Below are 20,400 nucleotides of genomic sequence, written 5' to 3' on the forward strand. Positions count from 1 at the left end.
CTGGGCTGAGATTTATTAACACAAAAGGAAGAAACAGAAGAGCTTCTAATGGGATAATTTTCCACGCTTGAAGCGCTGTGTTTATAAATATATGTATTTCGTAGGCAGGGTCTGAATTAAAAAGCAGTGTATTATTTCCACTGTTACATGTGAGAAGTTTTGCATCTGCACTATTTGACATGCGTTGAGGCGGTTAATTAATGTTTCGGAGATGAGGCATTTCCTAAAATGGGAAATACGGTGCAGAAGGATACACGAAGGCAGAGATTCTCAAAGTAGTTGTGGATTCCTGAGCAACGGGTTGGACTAGGTGATCTTGATGATTTATTTATTTAAAAGATTTGTATGGCCGCCCATCTCACTACGGTGACTCTGGATGGTGTATGAGGATTAAAATAACAACAGATCCTCTCCGATGTTTCTCTTTTATGATAAGAAGCATATGGATTCCTGCGCTGTGCAGGGGGCTGGAATAGATGACCTTGAAGGTCCCTTCTACGGCTTCCGTTTTGCAATTCGCTGCAGTAGATTCCTGCACAGGGCAAGGGGGTTGGACTATATGACCTTGAAGGTCCCTTCCACAGCTTCCAGTCTATGATTCTCTGAATGTGTGCAATCCTGGGTTCTCCTAAAAAGATAAATGAGTTTGTGGGACTCCCCTGAATATTATTAATATTAAAACGGCGGTGATTGGTGGGTGACGTTGAGAGATGGCTAAACCCACAGGCATAAGCTGTCTCTCGAAACCCGCTTGGGCTGATTTCCCAGAGCAAGCCGACAGCAGATTTTTGTCCAAGCAAAGCAGGAGCAAATTTCAACCACGCTTCTGCTTTTCCTGCCTGAACCTGATCAGCTTTTTTTTTTCAAATGCAACCCCCTCCCCTCCGCCCTGTTGCTCTGACCCCCTTAAGAGCATCATGGATTGCTTCTCTGCTGCACGCTGAGAATTTCGAGAAAATGGTGTTTTGACCAAGATGGTTTGTTGGTTTCTGACAGGAGGATGGAGGTTTCGTGCTTCGAATTGGCTCTCGAAGGAGAGCGGGCGTGCAAAGCGGGGGATTTCCCGGCTGGAGCTGCCTTCTTCGAAGATGCCGTGAAGGTGGGAACGGAGGACCTGAAGACCCTCAGTGCCATTTACAGCCAACTGGGCAACGCCTACTTCTATCTGAAGGACTATGCCAAAGCTTTGGAGTACCATAAGCACGATCTCACCTTGGCCAGGTAAGTGTGACGGAGCCAGAATTGGTCCCTGCTGAGAAATGAAAGAAGAACTGGGTCTGGGGCTGCAACGCTCAAGCCCTGCAGGGTTGCAAACTTTCCACCTAAGGGGGAGAAACTAGAATATTCAACCCTCTTACTTTAGCTTTGGGGTGGGGTTGGATGGGAAAAGAAAGGCATGTTGTCTGAAAGAAGTGGGAGTGAGGATAGACATAAACGATCAAGAGACAGAAGATGAGTCCGTTTGCAACTTATCTCCTAAATGGCAACTCAGCCCAGTGGCCAGAAAGCTGGGAAGAAGCATTTCTAATCAAGGAGACTCCACCTGAATGAACTCAGTATAAGTGAAGATGGGAAATGCTTCTTCCAGTTTCCAAGATTCTGCATTTACTCCTAGTATTAAAGACGTCTTATGGACGTCTTCTTTGATCTTGCCCAGTGGCGTAGGGCTTCCTGCCCCTTTCAACCCATTATCCTAGAAGAGGAGCACCATCTTGGGAGGAGGGACTTCTGGGGCTTGCAAAAAGGGGCTCACCTTTGCTTTGGGGGTGGCAGGCTGGCGGCTGGAACCCCCAACCCCTGGCACTCCCTTGGGAACACAGCTTACGGCTGGGCGGTTTGCAGACTCCCCTAGCCCTGAATGGGCAAGCCTCAGGACCCATCCAGAATGGGTGGAATTGCAGCTTTTGGGCTGCTTTGCAGAAGGTGCTTTCGGTGGCAAAACAATGCCTTCATTTCACCCCTTAAACCCCCTTCAAAAAAAATGTGGAGCTGCTGAGAGAAAGCCAGCATGTTCAGTTCTGCTCCCTTGGAGGGTACCGCAACCACACCGTGGCGGCTCCCGCAGCCCCCGGGCAGGCCGAAGGAGGAAACGCAACGCCCAGTCTGGAAATGCTGTCCACCGCCCACCCCCCCAGCCATTCCTCACTTCCCCGTGGCTTTCTTCCAAGAGAAACTCCCAGCATCTTTTCACCCTGCCCACAGAACCATCGGGGATCGGATTGGAGAGGGCAAAGCCAGCGGCAATCTTGGCAACACGCTGAAAATCCTGGGTCGGTTTGACGAAGCCCTGGTTTGTTGCCAGAGACACCTGGACATTTCGCAGGAGCAAGGAGACAAGGTGACCCTCGGGGACCGTCCAGCCCTCGGCCAGGAAAACAGCAGCATTTGATGGGGAAGGACTGCGGGGGGAGACCCCTCAGCCTTTCACAGTTGCAAGGTTATGGCCCTTAACCCCCCTGAGCGTTGGCAGGACCGGGGGTCACTCTTGAGCAATTGCACCCTCAACGTGCTGGCAAAGAAGGAGGTTCCCCCATTGCTTCAGTCGTAACGTGGCATCTTTGCTTAGGCTTCTTTTAATTGGAAATACCAGCGGCTGAGGGGGAAGCTCCAGGGCAGAAAACGAGCTGAAAAACACTGCAGAGAAAAATTCAAAAGCATCTTAGCAATTGGGTAGAAAAAGTGAGGTCTCGTTCGGTGGGGGAGAAAGCCAGTTTCAGTGCCAAATCGGTGTAAACGGTGGTGGGTGGCAGAAAGGCACCACTTCCATTCGCTCGAGGGCCAAAGATATGAGGATTGCAGTCTAAAAAATTTAGGGGGGCATTCAGGGTTTTGCGGGGTGAAATGGATGCCCCAAGCCTCTGCTTATGCACCCGTTTTGCCCCTTAACCCTCATCAGATACAAGAAAAGTCACAGTTTTTGGACCTTCCCACTCTGGGGGTGCTGTGGGGGTCGAGAAAGGACACTGATGGGCTTCCTGCACCCCCCAAGCCCCATTTTTATATTGCTGGCTTCTAGCTAGAGCAGTGTTTCTCAACCTGGGCAACTTGAAGACGGGTGGACTTCAACTCCCAGAATTCCCCAGCCAGCATGGCTGGCTGGGGGATTCTGGGAGTTGAAGTCCACCCGTCTTCAAGTTGCCCAGGTTGAGAAACATTGAGCGGGAGTGTGAAGTCAGGTTGGTTAAAGATGCTTAAAAGAGGTGACAAAACACTGCCGCACGGAGGAATGATGTCGCACACGACATCATGATGGGACTGTGATGCGAAAACGTGCTTCCTTCGCGCAGTGGCGCAGTGGAGGCAGATTGGATAACTGACATCATTCCCGTAATGACATCATGGCTTTCCCCGGGGGGGTGTCTAAGTTTCTGAATGCATCTTTGGGGGAGGGGGGTCCCAGCAGCCACACCGTGATGAGAAATTGGCCTACGACAATCGTTGGAGGGAAACCCCCCTGACAAGCTCCTCTTTTTTTTGGTAGGTGGGGGAGGCCCGCGCGCTGTATAACATCGGCAACGTCTACCACGCCAAAGGCAAGGAGGCACTGTGGGCCGTGCCCCCGGAGGATCCCGGCCAGCCGCCCCAGGAGATCCGAGAGGCTCTGCAAAAGGCGTCCGAATTTTACGAGTGAGTGGAGGCTCTTCTCCAGGCGGGGAGGAGCTGGGGGTCCCACTGAGCCCCCCCCCGATAGTCAGCGTGGCCCTCGTTCGCTCCCAATCTTGCCAGGAGCACGCCCTGGGATCTCCAGGGAAGCTTGGGGGTGGAAAGTCCTGCCAGGGAAGGAAACCCACTCTTCCTTTTTTTTTTTTTAATTAATTTTTATTAAGAAAGTTTTACAGAGTAAAGGTAATGCAAGCTTAGGAAAAAAAAGAAAAAGAGAAAAGTAAGAAAAGGTGAAAGTGAAAGTGGAGGGAGGGAGGGAGGAGAGAGAGAAGGAGGAAGGAAGGAAGGGGGAGAGAGGGAGGGAGGGGAGAAGAGGAAGAGGAAAGAAGGAAGGAGAGAAGAGAAAGAGGGAGGGAGGAAGGGCTTCTGCTCTTCTTTACAGCAGTTATAAATGCATTTATACTTTACTCTCTCGTTAAGATTACATCATAACTCCTTTCTTTCCATTTTTTTACCCATTCTAATCATCAAACCCATAAACCCCAAGTTTGTTTTTTTTCCCCATTTTCAGCAAAACGTCCATCAAGGGTTTCCAGCCACTAATAAATGTAGTGATTGTCTCTTCCCTGCTACTCCTGGGCACCAAGGTGTCGGTGAGAACCCCCTTGGCGCGCCTGCCTTCCCTTCCCAATCACTTCAGTTGACTTGGGTTGACTTCTTGCTCTACCTCTGCCTCACTTGGAGCAGTTGGGAGAGTGAGTTGGGCCCCCCAACCTTTCAGCCCCCCAACTCTTCCATCACCATTGTTCGTGCAGTCTTGTCGTTCACCGAATTATTCATCTGTGTGGCTGCTTAAAGAAGCCTCAGCAGCGGGTAGCCCTTGGCCCACCTTGTCTGCCCTTGGAAACTCATTGATTGGGAGCTGGGAAAGGGGACCACAAGGAAATCCCATGGTGCTTTTTAATTTGAAAAACATCCTAAACGCGTCTCTGGAGGGCAGAATCCAAAACAGCTCTGGGCGAAAGCCTAAGCAGTTAACAAGAAAAGGGAGAAGTGATAAGCGAGGGAATGAAGGGTGCCAACGCTGCTTTTGAGGAATGCACAGTGTTCCTATTGGAAATGGCCTTCTGGACCTTTTCTCGCGCATTAAGAGCTGTTTCTTCTGGCTTTCCCGTAGGAGGAACCTCTCTCTCGTGAAGGAGCTGGCTGACAGAGCTGCGCAAGGCAGGGCGTACGGGAACCTGGGCAATGCCCAGTACCTGCTGGGCAACTTCAGCAAAGCCATCGTCTTCCATAAGCAGGTGAAACTCAGGGTGTTCTCCTTTCTGTCCCAGTTTAGAGGTCTACAGCTTTTTGGGGAGGGGTCAGGGCCACCCAGAGCCTTGGAGAGATCCGTTGCGGGCCACCCTTCAATGATTGTTCACAACCGGGATAAGAACAGTGTTTGGTTTGTGCCACGGGTTCTTTTTTTAAACCGCACCGAATTAGACTGACCAGACTCAAGAGAGCCACAAGAGCACTGGACCCTGGATGGGAGCTCTCTTGATATCGCCCGATAAGGGTTGGGGGAGATGCCTTGTTTTGTAAAACAAACCTGTAAAAGTGATACGCGACTGCTTCCTACATTCTATTCTATTGCTATTGCTATAGTATTACTATGACAATTACTATTACTCCACACTATTACTCTTCATTACTCTTCAATGTTTATACTGTACTCTATAAGTAGTCATTGCTTAACGACCACAATAGGACCAGAAAATGTGTTGTTAAGTAGGGCAGTTGTTAAGTGAGTCGTGCCCAATTTTACGAACTTTTTTGCAGTGGTCATTAAGCAAATCACCCTAGCCATTAAGCGAATCACATGGTTGTTAAGCAAATCACATGGTTCCCCATTGACTTTGCTTGTCAGATGCCCTATGGGAAGGTTGCCAGTGGCAATCAGGTAAATACATACTGGTTGCCCCGTGCCCGAATTTCATCCCATGACCACAGGGATGCTGCGACGGTCATAAGTGCGAGGACCGGTCATAAGTCACTTTTTTCAGCACGTTGTAACTTTAAACAGTTGCTAAACGAATGGCTGTAAGTCGAGGATTACCTGTACTCTGCTGGTGGCTGCAGAGCTCCAAAATGCACATCTCCTCCCATCTCCCCTACACCTGTGTCAAGGTTGCAGCTTTTATAAGCAACTCTGATGCTGGGGAAGATGGGATGCTCAGATGGGAGGGGAAGACGGCAGCCTGCAGTTTTGCCCAGCAGCCTCCTCTTCCACAATTTGTTTTAATTTGCACGTAGGTTTCATGGTCAACATAATGCCATCGTTTGAAGGGGCTGCCCTGCCCCAGAACTCTCGTGGATTCTTCCCTCCTTCCAGTTGTCAGCTAATAGTTAAGGATCTCAGCGTTAATTTTCTTTTCACAGAAAACAAGTCTCTCTTCCTCGGGTCTGCTGAACGTCGCAAGCTGAAGAAAGTTGGGGTGGGAAGGTTTTAGGGGACAAAAGTTGGAAGGGGGTGGGCTAGGAACAGGGAGATCCAGGTTCGTCTCCACCCTTAGCTATGAATGTCCTTGTGGGCCTGGCCAGCCTACCTTGGAGGGTTGTTGTGGGGACAACTGGAGGAGGAAATGCTGTGACTGCAGCCTTGAGTTCCTGCAGGAAAGGCGAAGTAGAAATCTAAAAATAAACTCATAATTTCACTCTGTTTCCCTTTCCCACAATGCTGGCTGGTGAAAGGGGAAGTATTTGTTCTCTTTGTAATGGAATATTTTTGGCTGCATTCTCTTTGTAACTGGATGCCTTTTGCAGTCAAAAGACACAACATGAAACACAGCAGATTATAAACACGAGAACTTTCCCCTTAAGCCAGCAGTTCTCAAAGTGTGGTCTGGGGACCCCCAGGAGCCCCCGAGAATCTTTCAGGGGTCTGCAAAGTCAAATAAATAAATCTTTTTAAATGTCTCAGTTTTAATTTCTAATACAATAAATATCGATAGATATAACCCACATAAACCAAAGCTGTTTAGGGTCCTCAGTCATTTTTAAGAAGGTCGGGGGTCCTGAGACCAACATTTTTGAGAACCGCTGCCTTAAGTAACAAATCAGCTTCCATACTGCTGCTGAGAAACTTCTGTGCACGTGTCCAGGGGGTTGCCAGTTTGATTTGAAAGAGGTCTTAATTTTTTTCCTTCAAAGCCATTTATAGTTAAAAACACTAGAAAATAAGTAAAAAGTGTAGCAGGAATCCCTTTGGGGGGCTGATAGTGGATTTATCAGAAATTTGTTGAACTGGGGCCAGAGAGACTTAAGTCTGAGTCGCTGTTTGAGCACGAAGCTCAAAGAATGTCTTTAGCCCAGTCGTTTACCTTCAACCCTGCCTACCTGACAAGAACGTTGTTGTGATTGGAAGACCTCCGCCTCCCCCAAATATCCCTCCTTGACCCCTCAAAAGGAAAGATGAGCCTGCAAATGCTGTAAAAAATCTAGAATAACTAGTGGATGAATAAGGAACGAGTGGATGGCCGCCTTATATTCATGTGCAATTCTTTAAGAACATTTTATTGAAAGAGACACAAGCTCACGCACACAGAAGCTAAGAAAACACAGCAAGGGGAGATAAATAAGAAACTTGTGACTATATCAATCGGGGGACATCAACATTAATTTTAAGGAGGTTTACAAGCAGTGTTAACGTCGACATTCAATCGTTCTACCCCAAAATCCATTTCCCTGGCTTTGTAGGACGATGTGAGTTATAAATACGAAAGACAGACAGACAAACGGTGCTAGAGAGAGACCTTCTCCAGATATCCTGGAGAGAAAGTCTATTTTTTCCATTCATTTTTTTCCCCGTTTTAGAACACGGCCGGCATCTTAGCTGTCGGGATGAGAAGGTAGATTGAAAATACTGGGAAATTGCTGCTAGCAACCTGTAATGGATGTTTAGCAGGACTTCCAGTAAGGGTATTTCAATTCAGCACGCCCTGTCTGGAGTTGAACCCATGTTCTGCGCTTCGACGGTTTCCCCCAGATGATGGAAACAGCTGGAAGCAGCTTTCTCACAGTCCAAGCAAGCCGTTGCAGGCAGTTCAAATCAGAACATTTCAGCCCCCCATCTCCTAGCACTAACCCCAAGCAAAAATGCTCCTTTTGGAGAAGCACAGTCTACCTCTGGTAGAAGCTATTCGTCCAGACCCTCCTGAAATCCGAACAAAAGCATTTCCTGCAAATGTCTGCAGCGTTTTAGGAAATTATTTATTTTGTTGATTGATTCCTCCGATTGATCTGACACCCATCTCTCCGAGAAACTCTGGTTGGCCCTATAAATAGAAGGGATGTATAAAGAAAGTAAATAACATTTTTTTCCCTCGGTCCTGAATTCTGAACAAAGCAGTAAGCGTGCCACGTGCTTTTTGGAGCTCCGTGGCACTTCTGTCACCAAATGTATGTCAGCTGGGGGGGAGGGACTGGGGAGACGATGCCCCTGATAAAGAGGCGATAACCCTGCAGTGATGGCCCCTGCCTTTATCCGTTTCAGCGACTTAACATCGCCAAGGAGTTTGGAGACAAAGCCGCCGAGAGGAGAGCGTACAGCAACTTGGCCAACTCCCATATCTTCTTGGGGAGCTTCGATGTCGCCGCTGAGTATTACAAGTAAGCAGCGGGTCTCTTGGGGGGAGCCAACCCCCTCCGGATCCGGCCCGTTTGGATTCTTGGCAGCAGATTGGCAAAGGGGTCCTGTCTCCCGGTTATTCAGCCATGTTGGGAGAAGAAAACGCGGGGGGAGAATTCACACCTCTGCATCCGGAGCACCCTTTTTCTCAGCGATGAAAACCCCTGGAAGGAAGGCTTCGGTCTCAGCCCTGGGTCACAACACCGTTCATAAAGATTCAGCACGTGGGATGGTGACTTTGTGTTGTGCCCCAGACGGTTCTGCCCTTCGCTGCTTGAATTGCAGACCCCCTTCCACCTTTCCCAACCCTCCGCCTTTCCTTCCTGCTTTGCCCTAAACCTGGATAAAATCTTTTGTCTCATTTCCATGTGACCAAGAATTGCCTTATGCAGTACTCCCATCTTCTGGCAGAAAAACTGTACAACGTATTTTACATTTCAGAGGAGGAGATCCCTGGCAGATCTGGAAGTTAAAGCAATCAGCCCAAGGCAGATTCAGACCAGATCATGGGTTGATTACTATTAGTTTATGATAGCCCAAAGGCCAGAAAAACAGCAAGATAAAATCTAAAAAGTGAACACACACACACATATGTATGTACACACACACACACACACACACACACACAGGGTGTACCAAAACTCAGGTCCTATAGACAACTTACTATATAAATTACATTAAATGCTCAAATGGGTTGCTGTTTCCTTCTAAACACATCCTTCCTTGTTTGTCACATGAGGTTTGAACACTCCTAAGCACCAGTGTGTCTCAACCTTGGCAACTCTAAGATGAGTGCACTTCAACTCCCAGAATTCCCCAGCCAGCCTTGAGCAGAGGGTCTCCATTGAGAAGCCCAAAGGGTGGGTGCTTTCGATCCCTTTCTTAAGCCATGTTGATTTGAAGCAGTCCCTAAAGACCCAGGGAACCAACTTGATGGGGAAGAAAATTTGTTTGAAGCAAAAATGGATGAGTAGGAACCAAGCTCTAGCATCCAGTGAAACTAACGCATCTCCAGACGTGAGACAGCACTTGGGAGTGCAACAATGACTAATCAACTTACAGGTAGCCCTTGACTTACGACCATTCGTTTAACGACCGTTTGAAGTGATGACGGTGCTGAAAAAAGTAACTTATGACCTGTCCTTGCACTTACGACTGTCGCAGTGCCTCCGTAGTCATGGGGTCAAAATTTGGGCACTTGGCAACCAGCATGTATTTATGACAGCTGCAGGGTCGCAGGGCCACATGATCGCCATTGGCGATCTTCCCAGGGGGCTTCCAACAAGCCAAGTCAATGGGGGAAGCCAGATTCACTTAATGACCATGTGATTTGCTTAATGACCGTGGCAAAAAAGATGATAAAATTGGGCGTGACTCACTTAATGACCGCATTGCTTAGCGGCAGAAGTTCCAGTCCCAGTTATGGTCGTAAGGCAAAGACTACCTGTAGTTTGAACAATTTCAATATGCACTGAACTTGTAAGAGCAGATTTGAGTACCAGCCTTAGAGTCTGCAGGGATATAATGAGCTCCCTTTGAGAGAGAGAGAGAGAGAATATTTTATTTCCGTCAGTGACCAGATAAAACATATATATAAACTACAGCAAAGAAAAAAGGAAAACCAACCAACCATCCACATAACCATCAAAAACTGAACAGGTGAATATTTGTAAGAATGTGCTTTGAATTCTCATAGTTCAGACTATTAAAGTAATTATTAAATAGGGCATTAGAGTAATAGAATAAAAAAAAAGTGTTCATATCAGGGGAGCTACGCTGTGTGTTGCTAGCCGAGTAAGAAAGATGCACACTCAAAAATAAAGATCCAAGGTATTTATTAGCCCTTGCTTAAGGGGAACCCCATTGATCTGTCATTTATGGAGTTTATCACTGGGTCTAGCAAACACTAGAGAGGCTCAGTTTTGAAGGTGGGCATCAGAAGGTGAAATTACCAGATTTTTTTTTTAAGAAATAAAGTCTCTGGGTCTCCCCTCAGATGAAAAAAGAATAAAAAGCTAAATCAGAGTCTTCTACCTGTCAACATGCTGCTTGGCTTCAGATTTAATCCAGCTGTGCCTGCAGATGAGGGAGGGGGGTACAGGTCTCATGGTCTGTGCTGGCTGGGAATTCTGGGAGTTGTAGTTTTGCTCATCTGGAGGGCACTGGATTAGGGAAGGCTAGTATGGATTTTGGGAATTGACGCTTTCCCGCATTATGGAGACATAAAACTCTCCTACACCATCTTTTATTTTACTCCTTTCATTTGTGACATAAATTTGATGTCCCTGTCGCAGACGCTCCTTGTTGGGGATGTCCTTCCTTAAAACCTTTCTGTTCTTCAGAATTAAAGCGAAAAGCCGAAATCTCTGCTAGGACATCTGAGAAGGATCTCTTTGTCTCGCTCCGTTAAAGCTTTTTCTGGCTTCGAAATTCTTTCCTTTTTCTCCTCTGGGCCCCTGAGATAAAGGGATGAGGTGGGATGTGAAGGAGATTTTGAGCACCACAATCACGTTGGTAACATTTAAGCCAGGAATCCAAGTCTCTTTTAAGCAATAACTTTAGATGGGTTGTCAACTGGATTCCTTAATGTTGCAACATATCTCTATGCTGGCCATCTTCTTCCCTGGGATTAAATACATTCCTGGCAGATGGAGGTACTCCTAGGCTTGGCCCAGCCCCAAGCATCCTACACTCCACCTTTCCCAAATCCTCTTTCTCTCCTCCATTCTCCCCCCTTCTAAAACAGTATTTTGTACTCTTGGCCACTTTCAGGTATCTGGACTTCACCTCCCAGAATTCCACAGCCAGAGTGGCCGTGGGTGAGAATTCTGGGAGTTGCAGTCCACACCCCTTAAAGTTGCCAAGGTTGAGAAACACTGGCTCAAATTGGAGGGCCAGAACTGACCACGGGACTAAGGGGAGGGCGGTCTAACCAACGCAGAACAGAGTGGAATTTCCTTGATTTGAGAAAAAGACTTTTCTTGCTGCATTCTAAGATTGCATTTACCTTCTTTGCTGCCAGGTCACAGAGCTGGCTCATCTGCAGTTCCATGAACCTTATTGAGTGATTTTGGGATGATGAATTCAGGTTGCTCCAAGCTGGGTCTCTCTGTATCAGCGTTTCTCAACCTTGGCAGCTTTCAGATAGGGGGACTTCAACTCCCAGAATTCCCCAGCCAGCCATGCTGGCTGGGGAATTCTGGGAGTTGAAGTCCACATCCCTTAAGGTGGCCAAGGTTGAGAATACACTGGCTTAGAGCCATCCAGCCGAGAAGAGTTGACCATCTCCTTAGCTGCATTATTACACTGTCCTTATTGTTAGGAAATCTTCCGTAACATTCAGCCAACACACGTCCTGTGTGTTTTTCTTCTGTGTCTTGTGCTCTTCTGGGCAATGTTCTTTCGGTACTTGACAAATACTCTCCTATCCCCCCATCTCCTGTCCCAGTTGCTTTTTTTTTCCCCAGTTAAAATACCCAGTGCGACCCAGTCCCTCTGCACAGGGTGATTTTCAATCCTCTGCTCTCCCCACTGGATGCAAAGAGAACCCCAGTTAAAAGAAAGGGGTGGATTTCCACCCACTGACTAACAAAGAAGCTATGACAGTTTCAGGGTCAGGCTTAACAGGACACAAAGAGTCCTTCAGTTTTGCAATCGGGGCAAATGAAGTTGCAACAGCTCAGAGGAAAAAAAACCCCTCTTTAATGAAGTCATTCATAACGAAGCTGGGAATTTTGATTGTTCATTTGCCAACATTCTGTATTTTATTTCTTATTTCTTGAGATCCACCCTGAGGAAAGGAACTCCACGTGACTCTTGCTTCCCTGGTTGAACTTTTAGGGGCTTGACAATGAACAGCACGGACCCTCCTTTCTTCTGAAAACTGGGGGGGCAGAACTGACCACGGGACTTAGGGGAGGGGGGGTCTAACCAATGCAGAACAGAGTGGGATTTCCATGGTTTGGGGAAAAAACTTTTCTCGCTGCATCCTAAGATTGCATTTACCTTCTTTGCTGCCAGGTCACAGAGCTGGCTCATCTGCAGTTCCATGAACCTTATTGAGCGATTTTGGGATGATGAATTCAGGTTGCTCCAGGCTGGGGGTCTCTATATCAGTGTTTCTCAACCTTGGCAGCTTTAAGATAGGTGGACTTCAACTCCCAGAATTCCCCAGCCAGCATAGCTGGCTGGGGAATTCTGGGAGTTGAAGTCCACCTATCTTAAAGCTGCCAAGGTTGAGAAACACTGCTCTATATATTTCAGATCCCATTGCCTATCATCCCAAACACTGGGCTTGTGGGAGGCAGAATCCAAATTAGCCAGTTTTAGGGAAATTCGACTAAATCAGGGCCTGCCTTCTCATCAGAAACAACAGATATTTCGAGGGAACAGTTCTTCTCAAGCTTACCGTTTTACAACCCTCTGAATTTAGCACATCCCTTTGGGAAGATGAAAGACTACAAATGCCTGGTCATGTGAAGAAGGAGCATAAACTACATTAGCCGCCCAGAGTTGTCGAGAGTCAGGCGGTGTACAAGTTTAAATATTAATAATAACAACCATTAATTATTAAAAATCAATAATAATTAGTATAATAATAATTACTATTATTAATAAATATAATTACTATAATAAATACTATTGATACTATTAATTATTATTATTATTATTATTATTATTATTATTATTATTATTATTATTAAACGGTGACTTTCTTTAACTTCCCGGCTACCCCTTAATCCTGTGTTTTACCACCACTTTTAATCCATTGGGTGAGTTGTCTGTATCCCATTCTCCACAGCCTTCCCTAACTTTTTTTTTTTAATTGCCTTTATTAAATAAAACAGAGCAAGAGAAAGAAAAACGAAAGCAATGCAAGAACAGAAATTATGTGTGTGTGTGTGTGTGTGTGTGTGTGTAGGCTTTTTGTATATGCATATAAAGTTTCACACAACAGTTTCAGTAAAGGATAACCATATTTCATTTTAACTGTCCATACATAACCTGTGCCGTTCATAACTCACAAGGCCTTCAACCTGCTGAGCAATTGGGGCCGTGCGTTTCTCTTTCCAATATTGAAGGATGAGTCTCTTAGTGCGGAGAATTCATTTTTGTTGTCCAGCCATCAGTTTCGCTGTAATGTGTACGCAGTTGAAAAGGAGGTCTGAAAATATTAAACTATGGTTTAATAGTATTACAGGGTCAAACTAATATAACAGTTCCCAGAACGTAACAGCTTAGTACACCACAGAAACATGTCTTTTAATTCTTAGGACATCTCTAACAATACAGTGATTTATTCATTCCTTTTCCACATAAACACAATGGGATCCGGTATATCCGACCTATTATTTTTGTGTTGACTCAATAAGATCTGTTGATTCTTAGGTGTTCCCTAGCTTGGGGATCTCCAGATGTATCAGAAATCTCAGTTTTCAAAACATCGGGAGGGCACCAGCTTGGGGAAGACGATCTTCCAAGAAAGACAGAACATGAGTTGGCTTCAGTGTTTGAGTTAAGAAGTTGGTCCATCTCCTCTCTCTCTCCTAATTTAGGAAAACCTTCCACCTCTCCAGGCAGCTGAAGGACCAAACAGTGGAAGCCCAGACATGCTACAGTCTTGGGAACACCTACACACTTCTCCAAGACTATGAGAAGGCTGTGGAGTACCACCTAAGGCACCTGGCCATTGCCCAGGAACTTGGAGACCGGTAAGAAAGATCTGGGTTCTCTGTCTTCTGCACTTTTTTTTTTTGAGCTGGTGGTCATTTTGAGGTCTCTTTTGTTAGAATGACAAACACACAGTTCAGGAAGCTGCCTCAGCTTATGGTGAGCCAGAAGGAACAGTCCAGCTTATGCTGGTGAGAAACAAATGGGATGGAAAGGTGATTCTGTAGCAGATGGTGACGTCCAAGGACAGAAGCTGTCACGCTTGGCTTGGCTTGGCTTGGCTTGGCTTGGCTCGGCTCGGCTCGGCTCGGCTCGGCTCGGCTCGGCTGGTGAAGTTTTGGGACCCCCAAGCTCACCCATAGAGAAAACCAATAGGTCACTCAAGATCCTATGGTAGATTTTTTGCTCTGAGAGGAAGAGCTGGCCTCTTGTCCAGAATGCCAAATGTTTTCTCAGTTCAGTCCCAAAGGAGGAGTTGAAATACCTGGGAAACAGTGGATTTCAGGCCTTGGGGACCAGCAGGATGAGATCCTGGGAGATTCCATGCATTCATTTCAGGCTCACCCCCTTTTCCTTGGATTGCTGGGGGAAAGGAAGGATTTGCTCCCGTTGCCATAGTCAAAGCAAGTATCTTCCTAGTCTTTCCAGGAAGCTCTAGATGATCATTAAATGAAACTTGATGCTGAAAATCAAAATGAAATCTGAAGCATCCCATGAAACTTGAAACTCTTCCCAAATGTATCCCTGAAATCAAGCAGCCTTTTGAAACTGGTTCTCAGCAAACCAGACCCCTTCCTTAACCATCCCTGCTTTTTATTTTCCTGTTTTACCACAAGATGGCATTGCCACCTTTTTTCCTTTTTCCTGATAAATTTCCCAGACTGAAATTCGAGAGTCATGCCACTTTTGTAACAGAAATGTTATGGCAGAACATGACCTGTTGAATGCCTGCCCGCTTTTCTATAGGTTTGTTGTATTTGTGAGGTTTGCCCCGTTCGACAGAGAAACTCTCGTGACACGTGTGGTTCACAAAGAAGGTTTACTCATGCGTAACGTAGTAGTCACAAGCAAAGCCAGGACTGGCTTGGTACAATTGCATCACTTGTTATATTCCCCCCTTCCCGCGCTTTTTTCCCGCCCCGCGATCACGTTGCTGCTGCGGATTATCGGCCCCCCAATAATCCCCCTTGATTGTCCATGATGGCGGGTTCGGTCAGGGTCCATTGTCCTTGATTGCCAGTTCCCCTCCGGCTGGGTTGGTCCCTCCCCGTTACGTGCAAGCCCGCGGGTTCTGTGCTGCGTTGCAATCTTGTTTCGCTGCCTGCGGCCCCGTTCATTGCTGGCTCGCGCCGTTATCAGTTTATAGTTAAAAGCTTCCGCTGCGGTTTTCCGGTTTGGCTGGGCGCAGGTGGCCCGTTAATTAGCGGCGCTTTCGGTTCCTCTTTTCCCCGCTAGCTACCGCCGGTGGATTCCGCGTGGTCTGGCTGCGAGCTTCCCTGAAGCCCCGTGCTGGCCGAACCTGACATACCGCCCCCCTGAAGACAACTCCCCCCCCCCGGCTCTATTTCGGTTTCCCGGGGTATTTATTGTAAAAGTCCCGCACTAGGTCCGGCGCCCTTATGTGGGTTTTACTCACCCATTCGCTGTGGGACTTGGGAAAATGTTTCCATTGCACTAGGAGCTGGACCTGCCCCTTGTGCCTCCTGGCGTCCAGTATCTGGTTGATCTCAAAATGCTGCTCCCCACCGACCATGATGGGTGGTGGCATCCCCTCTGTCTTGTGCCAGGCGTTCCCCGGCTGGTGCAGCTTTAGCAGGCTGCAATGGAACACCGGGTGGATCTTCCCGAGGCTTTTCGGGAGCGTCAGCCTGACGGTCACCGGATTGATGACCTCCGAAATGGGGAACGGCCCCACAAACCTCGGGCTGAGTTTTTTCGATGCCTGGTGCGTCTTTAGGTTTTTGGTTGACAGATACACCTGGTCCCCCACTTTCCACTGCTCCTCGGGGAGCCTCTTGTGGTCCGCGTGTTTCTTGTAGTCGGCTTTGGCTCTTTGCAATGCCGCGTGCGCCGCTCGCCGGGTCGCGTCGATTTGGGCGAACCAGGCGTCCAGGGAGTTGATCTGGGATTCCGGCTGAGGCAACTCCGGCATAGGGACGAAGTCTCTCCCGGTGGCTACTTTGAACGGAGAGAACCCGGTACTCTTGTGGACGGCGTTGTTGTATGCCACTTCCGCGAATGGTAGTAGCTCCGCCCAATCGTCCTGTTGGTGCCCCACGTAGCAGCGCAGGTACTGTTCGAGCCCCCCGTTCAGGCGTTCCGTGGCTCCGTCCGTCTGCGGGTGCGCCGCGGAAGAAAGGGCTTGCTTCGTCCCCACCCGCTTCAGGAACTCCCTCCAGAACCGCGCGATGAAGTTGCCGCCCCGATCGCTGATGACCCGTCGGGGCGCGCCATGGAGCCGGTAAACATGTTGCACGAATAGTCTCGCCAACCCCTCTGCCATGGGGACTCGCCGGCACGCTACAAAGTGCGCTTGTTTGGAGAATAAGTCCGTAACCACCCAAATGGCGGTCTTCCCCTTACTCTCCGGGAGCTCTACTATGAAGTCCATGGCGATCTCTTGCCATGGGCCGTCGGGTTCCGCTACCGACTGGAGTAGCCCTCTAGGCTTGCCTTTGGCCCCTTTCGCCGTCGCGCACACCGGGCAACCCCCCGAGTACGCCTCCACGTCCTTACGGAGCGTGGGCCACCAGAACTGCCGCCGAATTAAGTGGAGCGTCTTCACGAAGCCGTAATGCCCCGCGCTCCGGCTGTCGTGGGCTCTTTCCATGACCTCCCATCGGCAACCCTCGGGCACGTACAGCTTTCCTTCGTGCCACCACAACCCCTCTTGGCTGGTTAGTGCCTCTCGGTTCTGCTTGAGCCAAGCGTCCCGCTCCGCCGCCTCCGCGAACCCTTGCCTTACTTCAGGCGCCGCGTCCCGTCGCTCCCCCTTGGTCTGGCTCCGGGTCACCGCCTTTGCAGCCAGTCTGCTGGCAGGGATGATGGAGTCCACGATCTCCTCCCTTAGGCTGGCGTGCTGGGGCATGCGAGACAGTCCATCGGCTAGGAAGTTGCGCTTCCCGGGGATGTGTTTTAGGGTGAACCTGAACCTCCCGAAGTATTGGGACCACCGCGCCTGTTTGGGGGATAGCTTACGCGGGGTCTTCAGGGCTTTGAGGTTCTTATGGTCCGTCCACACCTCGAATGGTTCAGCTGCCCCCTCCAGTAGATGCCTCCACGTGGCCAGTGCCCACTTGACTGCGTACGCCTCTTTCTCCCACACCATCCACCTCCTCTCCGTCTCGGTGAATTTGCGGGAGGCGTAGGCGCATGGGTGGATGGCCCCCTCCGGGCTGGGCTGGAGCAGGACTGCCCCCGTTGCCACGTCTGACGCATCTACTTGGATTATAAACCGCCGATCTGGGTCGGGTTGGCGCAGGATCGGCTCCGCTGTGAACCGCCGTTTTAGCTCCTCAAACGCCCCCTGGCATTCTGCAGTCCACGCAAGTGTCATGCTGGGCTTGGGGGGTTTTCCAGTGCCCTTGGTTTTTAGCAGGTCTGTTAGGGGGAGGGCGATTTGGGCGAAGTTCGGGATAAACTGTCTATAGAAGTTCGCAAACCTTAGGAAGCTTTGAAGTTGCCTCCGGGTTCGCGGCGCTTCCCAGCCCAGGACATCCTTTACCTTCGCCGGGTCCATCTCAATTCCCCGGCTGGATATTCGGTAGCCGAGGTAGTCTAGTTGTTCTCGATGGAACTCGCATTTCGATAGCTTCGCGTATAGCTGTGCCTTCAGCAGTCTCTGGAGCACCGTGCGCACCAGGCTCACGTGCTCCGCCAGGGTTTCGGTGTAGATGAGGATGTCGTCCAGGTAGACCAGGACGCCCCAGTAGAGTAGGTCGTGCAGCACCTCATTTATTAGCTGCATAAATACCCCCGGGGCCCCTTTTAATCCGAACGGCATCACGGAAAATTGGTAGCTTCCGAGCGGCGTGTTGAACGCCGTTTTCCACTCATCTTTAGCGCGGATCCTGACCCTGAAGTAAGCTTCGCGCAAGTCCAGTTTTGTGAACACCCTCCCCTTAGACAGGTGTGACATCAAGTCCTTCATCAAGGGGAGGGGGTATTTGTACTCGGTGCTGATTGCGTTCAGCCCCCGGTAGTCCACGCACATTCGGAGCGAGCCATCCTTCTTCTCCCGGAATAGTACCGGGGCCGCTAATGGTGACTTCGCGGGTTGGATGAATCCCCGCGCTAGGTTCTTGTCTATGAACTCCCGCAGAGCCCCCATCTCTCTCCTTGACAGGGAGTACATTTTCGGCTTAGGCAGAGTCGCCCCTGGCTCTAACTCGATGGCGCAATCACTGGGCCGGTGTGGAGGGAGCTGGTCGGACTCCTTCTCCCCGAACGCTGCCGCCAGGTCTCGATACTGCCTCGGGATTCCGCCGCCCGTCATGGGTTCCCCGGACCCTGCCTCTCGCTTTGCAGTTGTCTCGCCAGTCGCCACTGCCTCCCCATGCCTCGGGATCGTTGCGAGTCTCCGGGGTCCCAGCGCTGCTGCTGCTGCTGTTGCCGCCCGGGCCTCAGGCTCCGTCTGCTCTCGCCCCGCCTCCCGGGGTCTCGGATCCTCCACTTGCCCGTCTGTGGTTGCGGCCGCATCCGTCTCCACAGCTCGGTCCCCTCTGCTCTCGCACTTCGCCGGTCTGTCGACCCCGAACCACACTGCCTCCGCCGTCCAGTCGACCCGTGGGTTCCGTCGCCGCAGCCACGCCAAGCCGAGTACCACCGCGTAGTCGGCCACTGGGACCACCACAAATCTTAGTTCTTCCCGGTGACTCCCGATCGTCATCTGGACCGGCTCGGTGTAATACTGAGCTGGCCCCCCCCCTGCCAGCGTGCCGTCTAGCTGGCTGAATGCAATGGGCTCCTGGAGGCGCCTCAGCTGTAGTCCGAGCCCCGAGACCACAGCTGGGTGCATCAAGCAGTGGGTGCAGCCTGAATCCAGTAGCGCCCGCAGCTGTGCCTCCCCTCCGGATCTCACCCCCCGGATGTGTATTCTCACCCGGAACGGAGGGCAGTCCTCATCTCCGATTGGGTCTGCGCGCCTCGACTTCCCTGCTCGCACTGGGACGCCGTTCAGTGCGAGCGCGCCTCGTTTCCCGCCGGCTCCGAGTCCTCTCCGGAGGACACCGTCTCCGGGGTCGACCACCCCCCGCGTCCTTTTTCGGTCACCGCCGCCACTGCCCCCTTCCGCGGTCGGTCGCCGGCCCTTTTCCCGGTCGCACGCGGGGGCTTGACTTCGGGCCGTGGTGGGGCTCCTTCCCGCTCCGTCGGGCACTGCGCCGCTCGGTGGCCTCTGCCTCCGCACCGGAAGCACAGGTTCGGGGCTCTGGTCGCCTCTCGCCCCCCAGTGGACTGCCGTCGACTGCTCCGCCTTTCCTCGGGGGTTCTCTCCCTCGGCTGGTCCCTCGTCTGGTCCCGTCGCCTCGCGCTTTGTTGGATCTGCCGCCATGCCGATTCCGCCGTTCCGGCCAGCCAGATCCAATCTTTCACTGTGGACGGGTCGTCCCGTCCCAGTGCCCGCTCCAGGATCTCTGGATTGAGCCCCCTCTTAAAATACTTCACCCTCAGGGACTCCGGCCAGTCCGTGAGCTTCTCTGCCAACCTCCGGAACTCCAGGGCGTATTCCGATACCGACTTGCCCCGCTGTCTGAACTGCAGGATGTCGTCCTCCGCCCGCTTGGCGCTCAATGTGTCCTCGAATCTGTCCCGGAGCGCCTGCATGAAGTCCGGGAAACTCCGTAGTTCCGCCGCGTTGGCGTCATATAGTCCGATCACCCAGCTAGCTGCTTGGCCATCTAGCAGCTCGGCCACGTAGGATACTCTATCCTCGTCCCTAGCGAATAGATGACCACCCCTCTGCATGAACCCCCTAACGTGCATCAAAAAATGCGGCAGCTGTTCAGGGTCCCCTGAGAACTTCCCAGTGATGCCTTGAAGTCTCAAGGCGTCTGCCGCCCGTCGGTCCACCGACAGGGGCATCGCGGGCGGTGCCGGCTGGGGTGCCGGACCGCCACCCCCGTTGCTCGCCCCATCGCTCACCGCCGATGGTCCCACTCTCTGTAGCAGGGTCTGGAGCATCGCCTCCATGGCGTCTAGGCGCCGCTCGACTCTCTCCTCTAGTCGGGCGAACTTCTCGTCCCTCTCGCGGTTCCGGGACCCTGAACCTCGGGTCATCGTGACGCCTGAACCGTCTGGCCCTTGGTTCACGCCCATCGACCACCGCTCGGCTGGAGAGCGCCCGGTCCTGGCCGCTGTCCCGTCGCTCCCGGGTGGCTCTGACCGTCCCTCCTCGAGCCTGGGCCCCTCGTGCTCCAGCTGACCCGCAGATTCCTCGTCGCTGGTCATGCCTGTAT

The 20,400-nt window shown here is 50.6% G+C and overlaps 1 protein-coding gene across 1 annotated transcript in view; it reads left to right on the forward strand.

The window, feature by feature from the left end:
* The window catches only part of GPSM1 (G protein signaling modulator 1), an 87,602-nt gene that overhangs the window by 11,480 nt on the left and 55,722 nt on the right, over nt 1-20,400 (forward strand). The window contains exons 2-7 of the mRNA XM_088147188.1: nt 997-1,221; nt 2,203-2,338; nt 3,482-3,627; nt 4,781-4,904; nt 8,141-8,256; nt 13,831-13,986. Of these exons, the coding sequence (XP_088003314.1) occupies nt 997-1,221; nt 2,203-2,338; nt 3,482-3,627; nt 4,781-4,904; nt 8,141-8,256; nt 13,831-13,986 (903 nt within the window). The remainder of the gene's footprint in view (nt 1-996; nt 1,222-2,202; nt 2,339-3,481; nt 3,628-4,780; nt 4,905-8,140; nt 8,257-13,830; nt 13,987-20,400) is intronic.

The sequence above is a fragment of the Python bivittatus genome, unplaced genomic scaffold (genome assembly GCF_059951505.1).
Source record: "Python bivittatus isolate LINGU-HERP-01145 unplaced genomic scaffold, Pbiv_v1 ctg000160_np1212, whole genome shotgun sequence".
Taxonomy (NCBI): domain Eukaryota; kingdom Metazoa; phylum Chordata; class Lepidosauria; order Squamata; family Pythonidae; genus Python; species Python bivittatus.